At 46.6% G+C, this 19,709-nt stretch overlaps 1 protein-coding gene across 2 annotated transcripts in view; it reads right to left on the minus strand.

The window, feature by feature from the left end:
* The window catches only part of LOC115582254 (zinc finger SWIM domain-containing protein 6), a 49,446-nt gene that overhangs the window by 18,802 nt on the left and 10,935 nt on the right, over positions 1–19,709 (minus strand). For both annotated transcript variants that reach the window (XM_030418096.1, XM_030418097.1), the window contains exons 2-4: positions 5,064–5,420; positions 2,529–2,677; positions 18–168 (exon numbers count right to left, since the gene is read on the minus strand). In XM_030418096.1, the coding sequence (XP_030273956.1) occupies positions 18–168; positions 2,529–2,677; positions 5,064–5,420 (657 nt within the window). The remainder of the gene's footprint in view (positions 1–17; positions 169–2,528; positions 2,678–5,063; positions 5,421–19,709) is intronic.

A 19,709-nucleotide genomic window follows, 5' to 3' on the forward strand; every position in this document is an offset into this window, starting at 1 on the left:
GTGTTTTTCCTCCTCACCTAGCTCGTCCCAGAGCTGTCTGTACTTGTCGGTCATGGTGGTGCCCTGCTGTCTCCACAGAGCCAGCCGAGGGTCGGCCATGAACTGTTCTGTGATCAGTGTTAACATCCTCGCTCCATTGGAGTCACGCATCTTCAGCATCTCCCTCACCTACAGGAGGAGGAGGAGGAGGGGAGGAGACAGGGGGGACGGTTACGCACACGCCTGCACACGCGTGGAGTTTATACAAACAGATTTTGCAGAGGACGAACACACGACGACACAACAAACAGTCCTCAGACTCACGTAACTGCACTGGACTGGACGCACAAAATAAAAGACAGACACACAGGAGAAATTCATGTATGAAGGGAGCTTTTATGCGTTTTGTACATCCTCATCAGCTTATGTGTCTTTTAAGATTGGTTTCAGATATTTGCACAGCTTAATAAAAGAACTTTTCAGGCACTTTCAAAGAACCTATAAACAAAAAACATTCTGATTCTCGTAGCCTTAATCATCACATCTAAATGTTAACTATAAAAAAAAAAAATTCAAATAAAGTTTTCCTTTATGCCTGAAGAAATCAATGCATATTGTCACTTTGTTTATTTAGCTGGCTGTTCATTGTGCATGTTTTGATCATGATTATTTCATTCTTGCCGATTCTGACATCAGTAGGCAACAAACAAATATGATGACAATATCGCTTCATTTGAAATATAAACAGATTTTTGGTTAACCTGAGTTATTGTGCAGATAGAACGCCAGATCGCGTTGAAATTCAAGTGTTACTCAACAGATTTCTCATCTTGGATAAAACAAACCAGTTAAACCTTCAGGACCTTGTAGGAACCCTGTTTGCATTTTCTAATGTTTTATATTTATCATAAATGAAAGGTATTTTTCGAAAAGACTACTTCAAACTATATCTTTCTCCTTTCCATTGTGCGCACTCTGTCCATGTGAGTGAGGAGCTGCTGCATACAATTGTCCTAACCGGGTGAAATAAAGTTCAACTGAATTGAAAAGAAAAAAATATCACTAAAAAAAAGAACCCTGGTCATGTGAACGCACCGCTCCATACACACGTCAGACAGCAATTTTTTAACAGGACCTGCTTCTAAAAAGGACAGGCCCACATTTTCCCTTGCTGGGTTTATGTACTGTATATTTTACAAACCACAGGGTCAGTGATCCAGACTGGGCAGCGAGAGAAAGCAACCTGAACTATCAATATCAACTCAAACCCTTCCTGTCCTTGCTCGCTCTCCAGTGTTTGCTTGGAGCACTCACTACGGTCGAGTACCATTCAACCTGTTTTGTGCTGCCCAGCTGAAACCTTAAGCAATATTCTTCAAGGTCACAAGACATATCCATTCACTTAAAACACAAACAGAGGGCTGCATTGTGCTTTAAGGCTAAATTTGCTCAGTATTTACTTCTTTTGGGAATACAAATGTTGCCAGCGTTTGATGTGGGTATTCAAAAAGATTCAACAAATACAAAGAATACAAAATGTGCGCGAAAAAGCGCTTATAAATGCGTGCCGTGTTTAAATACCTCCATCTTTCTCGTCTCAGGTGCATGAACAACAGCTGCGTTCTCTCCTTATTGTCTCTTTACTTTTCTTTTACTCGCAAGGGGGACCCGTTTTGTGCAAAAACTACGTTGGTCAGCATCTTCTAGCAACAGGAAACGCAGGCTCTCTTGGATGCATGTGCGGGGGGATATAAAATCCAGCTAAACGCCGCTCTAAACTGATCTTATACTTTAAAGGATTCTCTGTACTTTTCAGGTGAAAACTCTCTCTACGAACACAAGCTGAAAAACCCAAAGATTAACAGACGGGTGCCCACAAAAGCACCCGAAACAGGCGTGTTGTTTGTTTAATACACACACGGGAACACTTCCACACAAAATGCTCACACAGTACGTGTGCGTTTGCCCTCCGAGGGCGGCTGTATGTACGTATACGTGACTCTCAACGTAGGTGTGCGAGTGGACAGGCATATATGCTGCTGTCTGTGGGTGTGTGTGTGTGTGCTGAAAAAGGATATAACAGGCATTAAAGAGCACGAAGCCGAGAGACGTTCTAAAAGCCGGGGCAGGGAGGATGATAATGGCCCTCGCTCGCTGTCTTTGCATAGCACACAACACATTAACGCTAGCCTAGCTCTGCCGTTGTAATACAAGGCTACGGAGAGAACCCCACGCGTAATCGTTTCATCGCGGACACGGTGCAGTATGTGGCTTTTCGTCTTTCTCCACCTCTTCCCCTCTCTTCATCTTACATTTCCTTTATGCAATCAGCTCCAGCTAAAAGGAAGCACGCCTTTTAATATATGTAAGTTTTTTTTTTTCATCTGCGAGTACGTTGAACGCAGATGGCCTCTTTTTTTTTTAGAGAGAAGGGAGAATCAGAGCGAGGCTGCATATGCCGCAGATAGACGAGAGGAGCATGGTATGCGTTGTATGCGTGTCGTTATGTTCTGTATGTGGATGAGCACGTGCCGCTGTCGCCTCCTAACCTTGCTGAAGAGCAGGTTGAGCTGCTTGCCCGAGCCGTGGTATCCTCCCTGAGACAGGAAGAGCTTGACTTGCTCCTGGACCTGCTCCTCGTCCAGATGCCAGCAGTTCTCATCGTCCACGCTGGCTCCTGCTGTGGGGTCCGGGGCCCCTAAACACACACAAGCATACGGACGCATGCAGCTATGTTATATGTGTATCAGGTACTGTTACCATTCATTCATTATCTGTTCCTGGTGTAGGATGATTTGAATGATATAGGCTCCTACACAGGGTATCCTACAGATGCTTAAATAGTTTTAAAGTTCATTCTGCACTTACATGATTCAAAGACAGAGTAACTAAGTCCAGCCTTACCTCGACCTATGCAGACCCTGTCGCTATAATTCAAACCTCATTCTAACTTTTAAATGATAAATGAGCCTACCATTAACCCTTATTGGTTGAAGAAGAGGAGCAGCAACATGACCTATTCTCAGTCCTTTTTCTGCACCTGTGAGAACATTTATTTGTGTCCTCTGATGCTTAGTAATACAAGAACGCGAGCAAATACACTGGCACTGTTTGAGGGCAACGTGATAAACAAAAAAGGAGAACCAAAACAATTACACGACTAGCCTTTTTGTACAAGAGAAAATTAATGGGCACGTACTTTAATAATCAACTAATTGTTTTGGTGGATTCATCTTATCCAGCTCCAGCTTCTCAATGACGAGGATGCACACTGTTTTGTCCAACGTGACGGTGAACTAAATAACATTGGGTTTTGGACTGGACAAAGCAAGCAACATAAAAGACATAAACAAGTCATCGCGGGCTACGTGACGACCATCTTTCACCATTTGTGAAAGTTTTATGAGATCATTAGAGCTAAGCTAACTACCGCACACTGTCTAATTTGCAAAAAAAACACATTCATTTGCCCGATGAAGGTCTAGTGCCACAAAGTCAGACGGTGTGTTTGCTTGCAACTCACGCAAAGTCTATTCATCGGTCTCCTAAGCAACTGGCTCCTGAAATATACATTTGAAAAAGTACTTTATTAAAATTATTAGAGAAAATGACAAAATAATGAGAGCATGATAGAAGAAAAACAAATTTTTTAGTTGCAGCCCCGTTACAGTGTTTCTTCTGAAACTCCAGACTAGAGCAAAAACTATGTGCAGCAACATGCTACATTTACAAACAATGTTAGTCATGTTTAGCATTTAACAAATGGTTTTACGCTCATTGTGATAGTCCTAATAAATGGGGACATTTTTAGAAACAAACAGCAAAAACTTCTCGGTCATTTTACCGTAGCGCTTATCATGAAATACAGGCTGCAATCACTGTTTAATATCTCTAACATTTATGTAGCATACTCTCACGTGGTCTACCCGCTTTCATTGATACCATCTTTAAACTGTGTTGTGGTGTGTTTGGTGAAAGCAGCCCAAAGCAAAATAAAAAAAAAACAAAAAACGATCCACTAAAAAGCACCACTGTAAGCAATGTTCCCTTTGAACATTTAATTTAATAACTGACAAGTTTTATTGCTGCTTCAACAATAGACCAACTCATTGATTTTGCAATCCTACATCATGATGACAGTACAGCGGGCCCTGCTCTTTAAACTGCGAGGATGAGGACCGATTCTGTAAAGAAGAGAAAAAGTAAATCCATACGAGCACGCGCCTAAAAAACTGACGCTCGGTTGCATTAGCTGCATGGGATCAATTCAGTTAGATGCTTTAATCCAAATCAGGTGTTTTAGTTTCATAGAATTATTGATGGGAGGGCGACAAATCAATACGCTTCTTCGTCACAGCACTCTCCAGGAAGACCTCCCTCGTTCTCCGAGTTGCTTGTTTATGTTTTGTCCTCGGCTCCCATAAGTCTCTATCTCTCAGTTCACTCTTTTCATCCATCTGTTTCTTCGAAAGTTCAAAGTTTGTTCCATACATCAACACATTTGCCTTTTCATGATTTTCCCGGTTGCATCTGGATCCCCGTTCTCTGTTGTTTGCCCTTCAGTTCCTCCCTCTTTTATTAAGGTAAGGAGTGAGTACAGTATCGATAACAAGAGATATGCGCCTATCTGTACATCCACTGCTAACCTCTCTGTCTCTGTCTCTGTATCTGTATCTGTATCGTTCTCTCCCTCTCAGTGGTAAATAACGGGTCTATAGTGTTGATTAGAGGTGCACAGTCTCTCCTTTACTGTCTGGATCTCACTAATGAGTAACATTGATCCTGCCACACTTTACCTTCATCAAACAGTCAATACATGCATGCATGTCCAGGCAGGAACACACACAAACACAACCGCATGATCACCTGGTCAGAAACACACACACACACATACACAAACACACACACACACACGCACACACACACACGTTTTCACTACATTGCAGGGACCAATGACTGGCTGCAGCCTGACACACACACACACACACACACGTTGTCACTACATCGTGGGGTCCAATGACTGGCTGCAGCCTGACACACACACAAATACACACAAACACACACACACACACACATTTCCTCACCGTGGACCTGGTTGATCTCCGAGTTTTGCGACAGAATCTCGTCGGCCAGTTTCTGCGCGGTAGGCAACACTTCGGTGTGGTGGACTGAAATCAGATACTGGACGAACTTCTGCAGCTGGTCTCTGCTCATCTGAAACAGGGTTTCCGAGATGGGCAGGTGCAGTTTGACCTGCTCAGGCTTCCGTACTCTGTAAAGCGACAGCGCCACTACATGGGCGCAGTAGAAGATGTCTTTGTTGCCGCAGGTGCATGTTACCGCCGTGATCTTGCAGCGGTCGAAGCTGACGCTGACGCTGCAGACGAGCTCCGGGGACGAGGGCGTGGCGGGGTCCGTCACTGTGCCGCTGAGATGGAAACCTGAAAAGGAGAGAAAGGAAAAAAAGAGAATTAGTTTTTTAAGAAACATATTTTTAAATTAATTTTACAAGGTACGCAAAGGTATCTTTCCTCCCATCTTTACTTTAGATCTTAAAGAATTAGTCTACAGATAATTCGACACATTACCAGGGTAACTGCTAACTGTATTCTCTTTATACATCCATGACTAGCGACTGTTAGCTTGTTAGCTCAGTTAGCCATGCAGCTAGAAAGACAACTGGGGGAGCGTTGGTCTTTACACTGCTAGCACAAGAGCTTTCAACTGCTTAAAAAAAAAAAGAAGAGGTTTTCAGGCTCAAGGCCAGCTGGTAAGCATGCTAACTGTTATTTCTTCACATTCTATTGATAATTCTTACATATTGCACCCACAATCATTGAATCATTTAGCAAACAGAAATGCCAAATGCCAAAACTTCTCAAAAATAAACCCTGCATTTAACTTTTTCCCAACATTTTACAGATCAAAAGATGAACTGATATATCAAGAAACCAATCCCCAGGCTAAGCTATGATGAAAATAACTGCTGTTTGCAGGCCTAAATGACTGAGTTCCTTTGTTTTACTCATCTTGTAATAAACCAATCCAGCTATTTTTAGTTATTAAGTTTCACCCGAGCAACTTTGATTGTTTGGATAGGGAGTTTAACCAATTGTGATCAAGTAGGACCATGATTAGTTCGGGCATCTATCATCTCTGGTCAGAATCAACAACTGGACAACATATTCAAGATGCCCTTTAGTAAATGACATGATTGAGTTTATCTCTTTAAGAAAGAAAGCACTCAAGACAGAGTTCTAGCAATTATGCGAAACAGACTCAGTTGGCCACAGTCACCTGCCAAAGGCCCCATGTTCCTCCTATCACGAGAGCATGATCAGGACCAGCTGTTATGACTCTGAGCGAGAGTCAATGAGCCTGACAGAAAATCTAGATGCAGGAACTCGGATTGAAGAGGAATTGAGAAAAAGAGTAGGAGGAAGTGAGCAGTGAGCAGCGGCTGTTACGGCATGAATTATACAGCCTCGCGCTTGAATATAATGTTTGATCTTATCCTGACTGCGCTATCCGGAGGCGCGGCTAGTCATTATGCGAGGATGAATATGAATGAGCAGGGCGGGGTCCCCGGCAGTGGCCTAAAACACACACTGATGAGCATATGAAAGAGGCGCACATGTACGCACACAAGGCGCCGCAGCGTGAGGGCATGCATTTATTAATAATGGGAGTGGTTAGGAGAGACAGAGAGTAGCTTATGAATGCATTGATGTGCTCAGGAGAGATCTCTGAAATGCGTGCCGACCAGTCAAAGACATACATCTCTTAAATATGTTTATCAAAGGGCTGAGCACTCGCATCGCTGTGATATCAAGCATGTATTAACGCGAATATCAAAGCGTTTTCTGGGCCTCCATGTAAGGTAGGGAGGGAGGGGCGGGGGGGTTGAATATTTCATAGGGTACAGAGGGGTGAGGGGTACACAAGCAAGCTGAAGAGAGGTCAAAGTAGCTCTCCGTCCTCCTTGAGGGTTAAGAATGCAGGTGAATGAGCAGGAGAAGAAAGGGGGGGAAGCAAACAGGGTCACCACCCTTGCCTATGGAGTAAGCTACGCCCCCAGGATGGATATAAAAATAAATCACGCTGCTTATATTTCTCCTTTGCAGTTTCAAACGGCCTATGCACAAGCTCGACCGAGGCCTAATATTCCCAAAAAGCCTCTGTTAATAAGGATGTGGCGAACCTGGTGAACTGCGAGAGCATCAAAACAGAAATAGCAATGTTTTGTTATTGTATTGTAGAACCAAGAAGTGTTGGCTGCAAATGTCTAACAGTGCGGAACTGCAGAACATCGCCATGGAGATATGCTTTTTTCCATTCGGAAAGCCAGCTGGCAGAGGAAGTGCATGTTCGTTAACAATATCCACAGAAGAGGGGTGTGGATCGAATATGGCAGCCGCTCGCATCTGCAGCGATCAAAGCCTATACGTCTACAGCTGCGAGAGAGAGAGGGAGAGATGTACTGAGTCACTCTTAAACGAGACAAAAAGGTTTACATGCCGCAGCTGGTTGTCGAGAAAAAAGGAGAGCTCACTTATTTAGCTGTGTAACAACATGCAAATGAGCAATGGCTTTTAATACTCACTGATACGTTTCTCGTGTGTGTGTGTGTGTGTGTGTGTGTGTGTGTGACACGAGCTTATGTTTCAAGAGTGGCCCCTGGTCCAGAGAGGGGAGAGAAAAAGAGAACATCAAAAACATGTGGGGCTGAGAGAGCTCAAAGAAAAATCAACCTCTGATACAAACACACACTCTCTTACGTGCGCGCACACACACATACACACACACACACACACACACATATATCAGAACGTCGTAAAAAGCAGCAAATGTTTTCTTTTTTCCCGCAGGGAAGATTAACAGGGATACTTTTTTTAAAATTCAAAACACATGGAGTATGAAAAACTAAATGGCGATAAAAGACTCGTCCTTGTTTGAAAAAAAAAAAAAAAAAAAAAAAAAACCTCTGTTGTGTTTCCTTTTGCTTTAATGGACACTCTCACTCTCTCGCCTTCCAAGCCCTTTTCATGCGTCCCTCCCTCCGTCCACATTCCCACAGCTCTTTCGCTCTCGCTCTCTGACAGATGGGTAGGTAATGAGTTTCGCCTTTCCCCGTCCAATCGTCTGGGCACCAAAAACTATCCCCCACGCCAAAAATGCCCTTTTAATTTAGCCAAGCACTGAGTACAGGGATATTACTGTTTAGGTGCGCACACACACACACACACACACATACACACCTCCCATGACTCCTGGTTGGGTGGGTATGAAACCTTCAATGTCTCATGTGCTAGCTATTAAAGAGCCTGGTTTCCCCCTCACCCAGTCCACCCAGCTCCCCTCCCCTAGTGGTGCTCAGGGCTCTTTTCTGTGCATGTTCAAGAGGCCAGGGTTGGCTTTCAAAGTAACCATGGCGGCCATTTTTAGAACAAGGCCTCTGTGAGGTTGCCCTAGAAACCCCTTCTGACCGCCCTGGTGAAATCACACTTGGCCTGGAGAGCTGTTGAAGGCAGCGCGAAACAGTGTGTGAAAGAGCGAGCGAGAATTAGTGTATGTATATATATGTTCAGATCCCACAAAAGGCCTTGCGGACCACCCACACTCTTCGGGGGGACCCACATCAAAGCATTCCCCCAAATAGCCCTTCGCTCCATCTTTCCCTTCTGGTTTTTAAGTTGTATAAGTGCCGATAAGCCAGCGTGCGCGCTCTCTTGACCAGCTCGGACCACTTCTGTCCATTCAGACAACAAGTGGGCCTCTGAAATACCGGACTCCTGCTCTTATTTCAGCGAGGAGAGGCACAGGGTAAGACCAGCAGCTCCTTCAACATACATCTGCTGTGACGGAAGAATACCGCCTTTATACGCTCCCAATAAAACAGGATTTAGCTTCCCACATGAAGGCAGGCGGCCGGCATTGAGGCCGGGGCCTCAAAGGTTTGCTTGCCTAAGCACAAAAGTGCTCAATGTTCCAAAATCACTGGGGCAAATTAGATTGAGCAACATACATATATTTCCGCAATCAAATTAAGATTCCAAGTCAACGGAGAAAATTTGGGCCCAGCAGTGGGAAGGTCATTACGTTTATTGGCTGAATTGGTTCATGAGTGACTGTCACCTAAATCTAATATGGCACCATGCAGCTCAGACAGTGCACATTGAATTTGTGTGTGGGTTCGTGTGTGTGTTTGTGTGTGTGTATGTGTGTGTGTATAGAGGGAGAGAGAGATTCTGAATACATGATTGATTTCAGCACGAGAACAGGGATGAAACAAACGGGCGAGTGTGAAAGCAAGTCAACAAAAGCAAAGAGGAGAAAGCAGAAAAGATATATCTAAGGCCCATTCGCCCGCGCCGATTCACTTTGGGCCTCGCACATTAATCAAATTACCTCATAAGCTGCCGGCAAACAAAAAGCAACACCTAAATCCAACTAGAGCTGACCCAGAGGGGGCCACCTGCGGTAGCTTTAGCACCGGATTCTTCTCTGTGTAGACCAAAGATAGCCTCCCCGAGACCTCCCCGAGAAAAGGCTACTGGACTGGAATCCAATCCGTTTGGTCGGATTGAGCCGAGAGGCCCTGCAGTAGGTCGAGGCAGGGTCGGGGGAATTGTTGGGTGACCCCCGCCTCCATCTCTACTACCCCTCGTCCCACCCACAGCTAAAGGAGCATTTCCTTCATAGCGGCTCCTTGAACTCGCCCAATTAATAAGGCTGCAAAGATAAATACAAGGCCTTTCAGCGTCTTAGAGGGGTAGGTCCGTGTGAGCAACAATGAGAACATGCGTGTGTGGTCCTATAAGGAAGCACCCATACAGAGATTATAAACAGAGATCAATGCTATTCTGCAGGAGACCTTGCTCCAGGCGTGTGTGTGCATGTGTGTGTGTGTGTGTGTGTGTCCTAAGTGTGGGACGGGCTGGAATAACACAGCTGAGCTCCAGGGGCGGCCATATTTATGCCTTAAACCCCTCTGGTAGACCAAAAAGCCCTTTTTTTCTCCCCCGATGTGTTTTCATCCACACATACGTGCACAATCTCACAGTCTATCCAGCGCCTATCCCGACAGACACAAATGAGCATACATTAATGTTCTGAGATATTCTATGAATTTCAATGCTTCTTACTTCCACTCGAAGATTGTGACAGCAAAATCTGCATGCTAATCACAGGAATGGGAGGGAAAGAATATCGGTGTGTGTGTGTGTGTGCAGTGACGGCTGTCTGGGTGATTGGAGTTGTCATCAGCTGGCGGTTGAAATGACAGTCGACTACTGGGCTGCTGCCACTTTGTTGCCATGCGGTACATCAGGAATGACTTGCAATTTTCTAACTATCACTTTCAAAATGGATTCTAATTCTGCGGGATTGGGGCTGTCAGGCGGAGCTGGTGTCACCGCTCTGCTGACTGATCCCAACGGTTGGCGTTGAGAGGGCTGACCAGTACTGAAAGACAGTGAAGCCTCTGTTCAGGGGACGTGATCGACACGAGACAAAAAGGATAAAGTGATGTGAAAATGGGTTCTGTTAGTAATAGATGGAGCACCCGGCGCACAAAACATGAAATTCGGGGGGGAATGGGTCTTCTTCTGTCAAAGGAATAGTTTTGGGAAATCAAGTTTCTCATTCTTGCGGACAGTTAGATGAGAGGACTGAAACAATGTCTGGAGCCAGAGGCTGGTTAGCTTAGCTTAGCACACAGACTGGGGAGAAGGGGAGGCAGCTAGCCTGATTCTGTCCAAAGGTGACAAAATACTTAAACCAGCAGCTCTAATATATAATATCTCAGTTTAATCCGTACAAATTAAACTGTAGAAACTCTGATGTGAAGGACTATTTTAGGACAGAACTGACGACCCTCTTTTTACCTGCCTGTAGGTAAACTGTTCTGCCTCCTGACAGAAATAAGTTAAGCTAAGCTAAGCAGCCGCTGAAAATAGCTTAATGTTTACTGCACCAATAAAAGTGTCAGCAATCTTCTCATGCAACTTTCAGGAAGAAAAATACAAACTTCTTTTAAAATCAGATAACAATATTTTTCAACACGGCTACAGACCTCAGTGTCAAAGCTACGGGTCACTGTAATAAGATGACAGCATTGTCCGATACAGCCACTGCATTTTGAAAAAGGAAGGTAAAACAAACAGTTATGAGCAAATTGCTTTTAAAATGCAATATATTAGATATTACTAGTTACTATATCATGTTACAATATTACTGTTTGCATTAGAGTAATATATTACTCATGACACTCCTTTTTAGTCACTTTCAACAAAATGCACAAATAACCTAGAAAAAACAATTAAATAGCCTAGATCTTTTTTTTTTTTTTTTCAATGAATGGCCTTGGACACTAGATCAAAGTCTGATATATTATGAGGTATAATATATTATGCGCTTAGTCATATGAAACACAATAGATCTAAACCTTCCACAATGTAGCCTATAATGACATGACAAGACAAAAAAATCTCTTTTTTATGCAATTTAAATGTGATACTTTAAATTTCACATTTCAATTGTGAAATTTTCATGCATAAGCGAATTTAGCCAATGACTTGTGGAAATGCTCAATTCCCAATTGACAATATTTAATTTAAACATGTTACTTTACTGCAACTTTAGTTTTCATCACTTTTGTATGGGTATCTTTTTGGTTGTATTCATTTGATTTTCTAACAAAGCAGGCTATGTTTGTCAATGCGAACTATTAAACACCTTAGTGTAAAATGACTATAGGTGTAACTTAATAATGACACCGGCGAGGTATTGGGTGAACTGTCCCATTAGCTGCTATTTGAAACAAATTTCTGTCACTGGAGAAGTCGGTAGCCTGCTAATTCCGTCTCTTGGCTGTACATTAACTATACATTATCCCAATCCATGTGCAAGGTTCATTAGTGTGAATGAAATTACAGCTGGCTGGAAAGCTGGAAATGAATGTGTGTAATTAGCAGAGGTCCGTCCCAGTAGAGCCACGCAAGCTATAGACGGAGGTAATGGGATCCATTGGAAAGTCATTGTCTGCTTCTTCAGGGTTTGAGTATCTTTCTAATGACAAACCTATACAGTCGAGACATTATAGTGTCCTTTGCCTGTGAAGGAGGGGAGTCTGGGTCGGTCGAGAAACCGCACAGGAAAGGAATAAACAAAGAATATGGCGATGCATTTCATTGGTTTTTCGCAGAAAGTGTGCCAAAATGACATTTGTTGTGCCTGTCAGAATTGACTACAGATGTGTTTTTCTCTTGCTTAATTTGAACTTTGCCCTAGAAATCCTTTTGTGATTAATCTTTCTTGATAAAGCGGCACTCAAAAAATGCGCCTTGGCTTCAAAGCCCGAACGCACACACACACACAAAAAAAAGTACAAAAAGAACAACAGGACAAAAGCGAAAAGAAAAATGATTCCATAAAGCACATCACACGGACGAGAAGCCACTCCTGTGGAAAGGCAACATGGCTGAAAGTGAAGGGAATTAATTTGCATATGAAAATAGCTGGCCACTCACAGCACTGGACTGGAAACTGTGCACATGTGTGAGTATGTGTGCGTTTTTTAAGGTCCACTTGCCCATGCCAGGAAATAACCTTACACTCTTTACCCTTCCCATTTCGTTTGGAAAGTCACCCAACACACTCTAGCGCACACACACACACAACCCCACCCTTTGACACACACTCATGATGCCTTCATGCATGCACGCATACTGGCTTCAGTGACTCCCTGCAGTCAACCTCCTTCTGCTCACAAACAGCCCCACCTCTTTCCTTTTTCTCTCTCCAATAACTGACTCCTCCCCCGTTCCTCCCTCCCATGACACACACACACACACACACACGCACGCACACACAGAATTTTGCCTAGCCCTAAGCTGACCCGTTGTGTGTGTACTGACGTCACACACTAGACAAGGGGAGGCATCATTCCAGACAGACACACACACACGTGCACACCCACACACATACACACACAGGCCCCAGCCGAGGGGGAAGCTGCATTCCAGCACAGGCACACAGACACACAAACACACATCACCACGCCTGGCGGTGGGAAGCATGGGGAGCGCTCAGCTGTAGCGGGGAGGTGGGGAAGAGGGCCAGGGGAGGCGGAGGGAGGGAGGTGGAGGGGTAGTTTTCAGAGGAGGGCGGAGGGAGCGATGGCTCTGAGCCAGTGTTCCTCTGAGCTCAGCACTTCCCCTTTCAGCTCCAGCCAGCCGCCAGTTTGCGTAACGCAGCCCATGCAGCCCTGCCGGCTCGTGCTTAACCCCTTCCTTCCTGGAGTCACTGAGGTCACACCCGCTGTTCTCTGCCACATCCTGGCGTAAACCCTCCCCCTGCCCTACAATCCCCCCCCCGCGTGCGCCCTCAACATCCCCCGGCTCTGGCTGTCCCATTATAGCACGGAGCACACTGGCCCAAGACTCATACTTCCACATTATCACCTGACACGGATGGAGGCAGATATACACACACGTGCACAAAACACACACAAACACCACGGAGAGATGATGCACTCACCAGGAAATAGGTTAACCTTTTACATGCCACGTTCCTACAGTATGTCGTTGCCTTACCTATAAATCCGAGTGAACATGAGACTGCGTAAAAGGTCTAAATAGGTAGGTAGCCTGGTCTTAGGCCGACATGGATTTACAGCTCTGTCTCTCTTTGAAGACAAAAGCACCGCACTACAAATACACACCCATTAATAAGCAATTACCAAGCAATTACCATTGCCACAGAAAAAACAAACCACCTTGTGACGGATTTGTTTTTATTATGAAATCGCAAAGAACAAAGCATGTGTAATGAGGCGAGTAAGGTATGTGTGTCTATTCAGCTGTGCGTCCATTGACCTTCCAACAGCTTATGTAGGCCTAAGTGTCCACTCTACCCACAGAGATGTGAGGCCTCGTACATCAGACGTGGCGCCTCCCCACCCCCCCCAAAAAAAAACCCCTGATGAAAAGTGTCACAGCTCACACTAACCACTGCAGACACAGTCCGCGGCGGAGGGATGGGCAGAGCAGAGGGGGTGTGCGAGTGGACGAGGGAGGAGGGGGAGGTACTCTCACATTTAATATCACTTGACACGCGTCATCCAGCATCTCTCAAGCAGCCGCTGAGCCTGTGTCAGAGCCACGGCTTCGTCGTGGAAGCTGCGCATGCGTACGCAGGGCGCACCTTATTCGCACACACACGCGCGCGCACACACACACACACATACAAAACAAAGGCAACCCGAAGACAAATATCTCAGCCACCTGGCACCGTGATCGACGGGCTGCTGCAGAGAACGGGAATAACCAGGATGAAGACAAGTGAGGGAAGGAGGAAGAGAGGGGGGAGGAGGAGGAGGAGGAAGGGGGCAAGAGAAAGGTTGAATATGTCTCTGCTGAATCGTGGTGGTCGATTCTCTTGCCTGCGGGCTATTCCTGTAAATATTGACGTTGATGTTAGGACCACTCTCTTAAGGATAAGCTATAAAGCAAGGGGGTTAGATTTACTCTGTGCAAACTATAAGCATCTGAAATCACACGCAACGCTGGGCCGTCTCGGAGTGCGTTCAGGGGGAACGGCGAGAGACTTTCAGGGTAAAGAACTGTGACCGCACGAGGGGTCTCGGCTCTCCCGGTGGGTCCGCAGCACGCTCCTCTCCCTTCTCTTGATGGTTTAGGTTTCCGCTCTCAGTGCTAAAAACATGCAGCTGACATCAAAACCTTCAGTGAGACCCCCATTTCCCAGAAACAGCTCTTGTCTCATGTAAATAGCTGCCTTTCGTGGCTACATTGAGATAAATTGCACCCTGCTGGACAAGAGGGAGACAATGTTCACCCTGGAGCCTCTTTTGTTGACATCTGTGCGCGTTGCCATGACGACACGTGTCCGCCTGGTGAGAGCGTGTGTGTGTGTGTGTTTGCATTCATGGGTTGTATTTGTGGCCTTGCATACATGTCGGCAAACACAGGCGAGGACGCCGGGGGAGGCGGGCAGGTCCGCACACATTGAAACGAAAAACACAAATACCCCTCTCATTCTTTCCCTTAAAAACGCACAGGAGTGCCGCCGCACAAAAGCTTGCTGAGGAAACAACACCGGAGCGTGACCAAAACTCTGAATCAGGTTAGCCTTGCTTCCAACTACCACATCCTCGTGGGAGGCTGCAGGCGCAGAAGTTTATTACTAATCTTTTCTCACGTTAAAAAAAGGGCAAAACTAATCCAACTATGACAACACATTTTCCAGAGACCCCCCAGAGTATTACATGTGTCCGGTCAGCTGGGAATTAATCTGCTGGAGGAAACGCGATGATGCTTGAATTAATTTCAATGCAAGTGGGTTAAAGATGCCAGTCGTCCTGTGGGACCGCCGTTTGCTCCACGGACTGCAGTCTCCATCCATCTAACTTTGTGCAGGAATTACTGGGATTGTCTGAGCACTCGCAGCACCTCACCAACGTTTGATCAAATTTGCTCAAATTAGAATTTTTCATAGACGACGGAGGGATAATCATATCCGTGCGCAATTACGCCGATTATGTCTCTTCGGAGACTTTGTGAAGTGAAGGACTATGTCACCTCTGAGACCGCGGGAAACAAAGGCCAACTGCTTTGTTTATATTCCACCACGTGTCTGTACTTTGAGGTCCTCATTATGTTCATTTGGGATGCCAGCATGCTGAAGGAGGACAGGGGGGTTTATCGGGGGATTAAGGCGGGTGTGGAGGGGGGTGGGGGGGCAACGACTGAGGGGGTACACACCCAGCACCATGGCAACCGTAAAAGAGGTTGAGAGTGCATATTAATCATAAAGAATATGTGTGCATGTGTGCGAGTGTGTGCGCGCGAGAGAATCCCCTCCTGTGGGCAAGTCAGCATTCACCCATGAAGTAGGTCAGTGAAATTTGCCCAAATTAGGTCAGTGGCAGTCAATGGGTGCCATCCCGGACAAGAGAGAGAATAAAGAGGAAAAAGAGAGCGATAGATGGTCCATAAGGTTAGGAGAGCAGAACCAAGCCGCTTACTACATCTTAGCTTTAACACTTAGTTAATTACGGTTGCGCTGGTCCATGCAAAACACACACACACACACACACACACACACACACACACACACACACACACACACACACACACACACACACACACACGTTCCAAACACACCAAAAAAGCCTCAGAAAGGGGAACCAAAGCTTTCCCCCCCAAAGTGGAGAGAGTTCTTTACAACTTCAAGCCATCACTTTTTTCTCCACTCAAAACATCCCCAGTATCAGAATCGCTGTGCATCAAAAAACCCGTTTTGACTGAAAACGCTTTTGATAAGCAGTCCGATTCGGTTACGGCGCTTAGGTCTGATTATTTAGCAACCCTCCTCCCTTCCTCCCTTCCCTCCCACCCCCCCAGCTGTTTGGATGGTAGCTCCTTTGTCATCCGCTTCTGTTTCAACTAGCTCCTTCCCTCCCCATTTTTTATTTTTTTTTGAAGAACCCACATCGGGAAGAGAGGTTGTTGTGCATCGTTGCCAATAAACGGCGGAACACAGGAACCTTTGAAGTCCGTGGCACGATGTGATTTGCTTTCATGGTCCCGCATCTGTCAGTCAGTGCGAGAGAAAAAAACGTGACTCCAGAAAGGGAAAACTTTTTTTTGTTGCTTTTTTCCTCCCCAATTTCCTCTTTTGCACATACACATGCACACGCAACCAAAACAAAACAACGACAGAAAAGAAAAAAAAAATGACAACAAAGGCAGCCAGAACCACAAAGGCTGTATTGGGCATTAGACAGACAGGGAGTGGGCTGAATAATAATCTGCGCGGAGTTTTGCGAGGTGTTCCAGAAGATTCTGATGTCGCTTCAACTGGTGCAGACTGACTCTGCTTCTTTCTGCCTGGGCTTCCTTGGCCCACTTCCACACAAAGAGAGGTGTGTGTGTGTGTGTGTGTGTGTGAGTGTGCTTTCGTCCCACTAGCTGTGGGGTGCTCTCTGAACTTTATTCTGTCAGCCCTCTGTCGCTCATCTCACTGCAGTTGGGTGTCAGGGACGAGGAAGAGCATTGACAGGTGTCTTCTGTGGGCAACGTCTGTTCGGAGGAGTGATGGCGGAACCTGGGCCTGCACCTAATCACACAAGCCCGCAGCCTTGCTCTGACAGCCACAGAGGTTGGGGATGAGGGGTGGGGGAGGCAGGGGGTGGGGGGTGGTGGGGGGGAGACAAAGGCTTCTTTCCCTGGGCAGCGATCAAACTCGAGCCCCTGGCTTGCCTGGAGATGTGACAAGGCCCACTTCCCCTTTGGTTCCTTTTTCCCCATCCTCGCCCTGCTGCCAATCATGTGTCAGATGCTTCACGCTCTTGCACGATGCACCGAGCGTATGTGTTTGCGCTCAGGCTGAGCCTGTCGACACAAGTTACAGAGACGTACAGAAACGAGAGCAGAGGAGACAAAGGGACGCACGTGGACGCAAAAGAGCTTTGCGGGGAAGCGTTGAGCCAGAAAAGGAACAAATGTACAAGCTAAACGTGGCTCGGAGTGAAGCGAGCCACAATGAGTTACAGTGACTAACGTTACTAGCCAGAGAGAGAAAGATGCCTGGCTAGGGAGGCTGGGTATAGGAGCCAGAGAACTGAACTGCAGCCAACCTGGATGAGGCCTCAGTCCAGATAAGTTGGGACAGTACCAGGGGCCCAGCTACAGCCCGTCAGAGCTGGGAGGAGGAGGAGGAGGAGGGGGAGGGGGGCAAGTGAATTAGCAAGAAATACAGAGTGAAAAAAAAAGAAAAAGAGAGAGGGCAGAACAGAAAGAGAAAGAGAGAGAGAGAGGGGTTTTGAGGCTTTTCAGCTTCGAAGTGGGATGGAGGGGGGGAGGGTTGGAGGGAACTGCCGAGAGTCAGGCAGAGCTGGAGCCGAGGCTCAGAGGCAGGGCCAGGGCTGAGCTGGGGCTGCTGAGAGAGGAGCCAGGGCTGTAGGCCAGAGGAAGGAGGGAGAGAGGGAGAGAGGGGCTGAGAATAGGAGGAGGAGGCAGTGGCAGAGCTGAGGCCGGGGCCGGGGCCAGAGCCAGGGGCCCCAGCTTTAGATTTAGTCAGCTGTTCCCCTGGCCAGCAGCTGGAAGCGAGAGGAAGGGAGGGGAGGCAGCAGGGGAAAGACAGCGCAGAGACTTCAGGGGGAGAATTTTTTAGCGGAGAGACGGAAAAGTGAGAGGAGATGGAGAGGAGTAAAGAAAGGAAAAAAATAGCTCAGCGATAGAGAAGGGAGAGAACGAGGAGAGCAGGGGGAGAGGGTGGTGTTGGAGGTTTGGAAAGAGGACAGTGGAAAAGCCATTAGATTCCTATGAGAGAGAAAACAGCGCTGAGAGCAGACAGACTGACAGAAGGTGGTTAAGGCTCACTGGCTTCGCAACCACTCTTCCCTTCCTCCCTCTCTGGTCCTCCTGCTCCCCCCATTCCTCTCTTCCCTCCCTCCCTCCATCCCTCCATCCTCCTCCTCCTCCTCTCCTTCCGTCACTGGTGCACTATTCTCTGGCTACCTCCGTCTCAACCAGTTGTGCTTCGGCAACAGCCCCGCTATTCATTACGCACGACCTGCAGGCATGACCCTAAACACACACCGAGATCCCAAACAGGTGCCTCACACACACACCACAGCAGCAGCAGCAAAGGGATCACACATGACCGAACCGGGTGGGGGGGGGGGGGGAGGATACGCAGCGAGTGTGGACAGAAGGGCTGAAGTGAGTAGAGAGGGCTCTCTGTGGCCGCCCGAGAAGCACTGCAGGAGGAACAACAAGGAAAGAGGGATGGAGAGAAGAGAAAACATCGAGAGGAGGAGAGAAAAAAACAAAAACGATGTAATTAAAGCAGAGCGCGTACACGTTTTGTTTCCATAAAAGTGGCGAAATGAGATTTGGAGTAGGGGAGCGAGGGGCGAGGGTTTGCCACGGGGCAAGCAGCCACTGCTAGCAAAGCACTTTATGGCCTATTATATTCCATTCAGATGGACCAGGCGTCTGGGATAAAAGCATTTAGTCTGTGCGTTAGTGAGTGACTCAGCACTCGGAGCCTTCACAGGTGGACCCCCTCATAACTACACAATGCATATCAATGAAGTGGCTTTGCTCTGTGCATATGGATCACTCACTCCCACACCTATGCCTCTGGTTTTTTTTTTTGTCCTTCCCCTCCACCTACGCCACCTTTTTCCTCCTCGACCTCTCACACCTCCTCGCCGAGACACTCTCTGTTGTTTACTCTCTTTTCAGCCGGATTGAAGTAATTCCACCGCCTCTTTTTATATAAAAGGCTTTATCGCGAGTAGTAGTGTCCAATTGGGCAGGCAATAAGAGAGAATGGATGGGAGCGGTGTGCTCCAAAAATACAAAAAATAAATAAAAAAGGAAAGCTTGACAAATGAAACCGTTCGAACATCTCTTGCATCACTTTTTCTACTCGGCTTTTTCCCTCAAAATTAGGGGGGGAGACATGTCTGTGCACGGCCGGAGCACCCACCCACCTCTCCTCCTCCCTTTCCCTCTCATTTAGTGTTGAGATGGTAGACGGTCCCCCCCCCCCCCCCCCCCATTTTCCCTCTATTGCTTTCTCTCCATCACTCTCTTGTCTCCCTTCACCCATCTGCCCTTTCCTCTCCGTTCTACCTCTACGCCTCACTATCCCCTTCTCCCTTCCCCTTGGTGGTGGTTAATGGCACAGGGATCCAG

The sequence above is a fragment of the Sparus aurata genome, chromosome 5 (genome assembly GCF_900880675.1).
Source record: "Sparus aurata chromosome 5, fSpaAur1.1, whole genome shotgun sequence".
NCBI classification, from domain to species: Eukaryota; Metazoa; Chordata; class Actinopteri; order Spariformes; family Sparidae; genus Sparus; species Sparus aurata.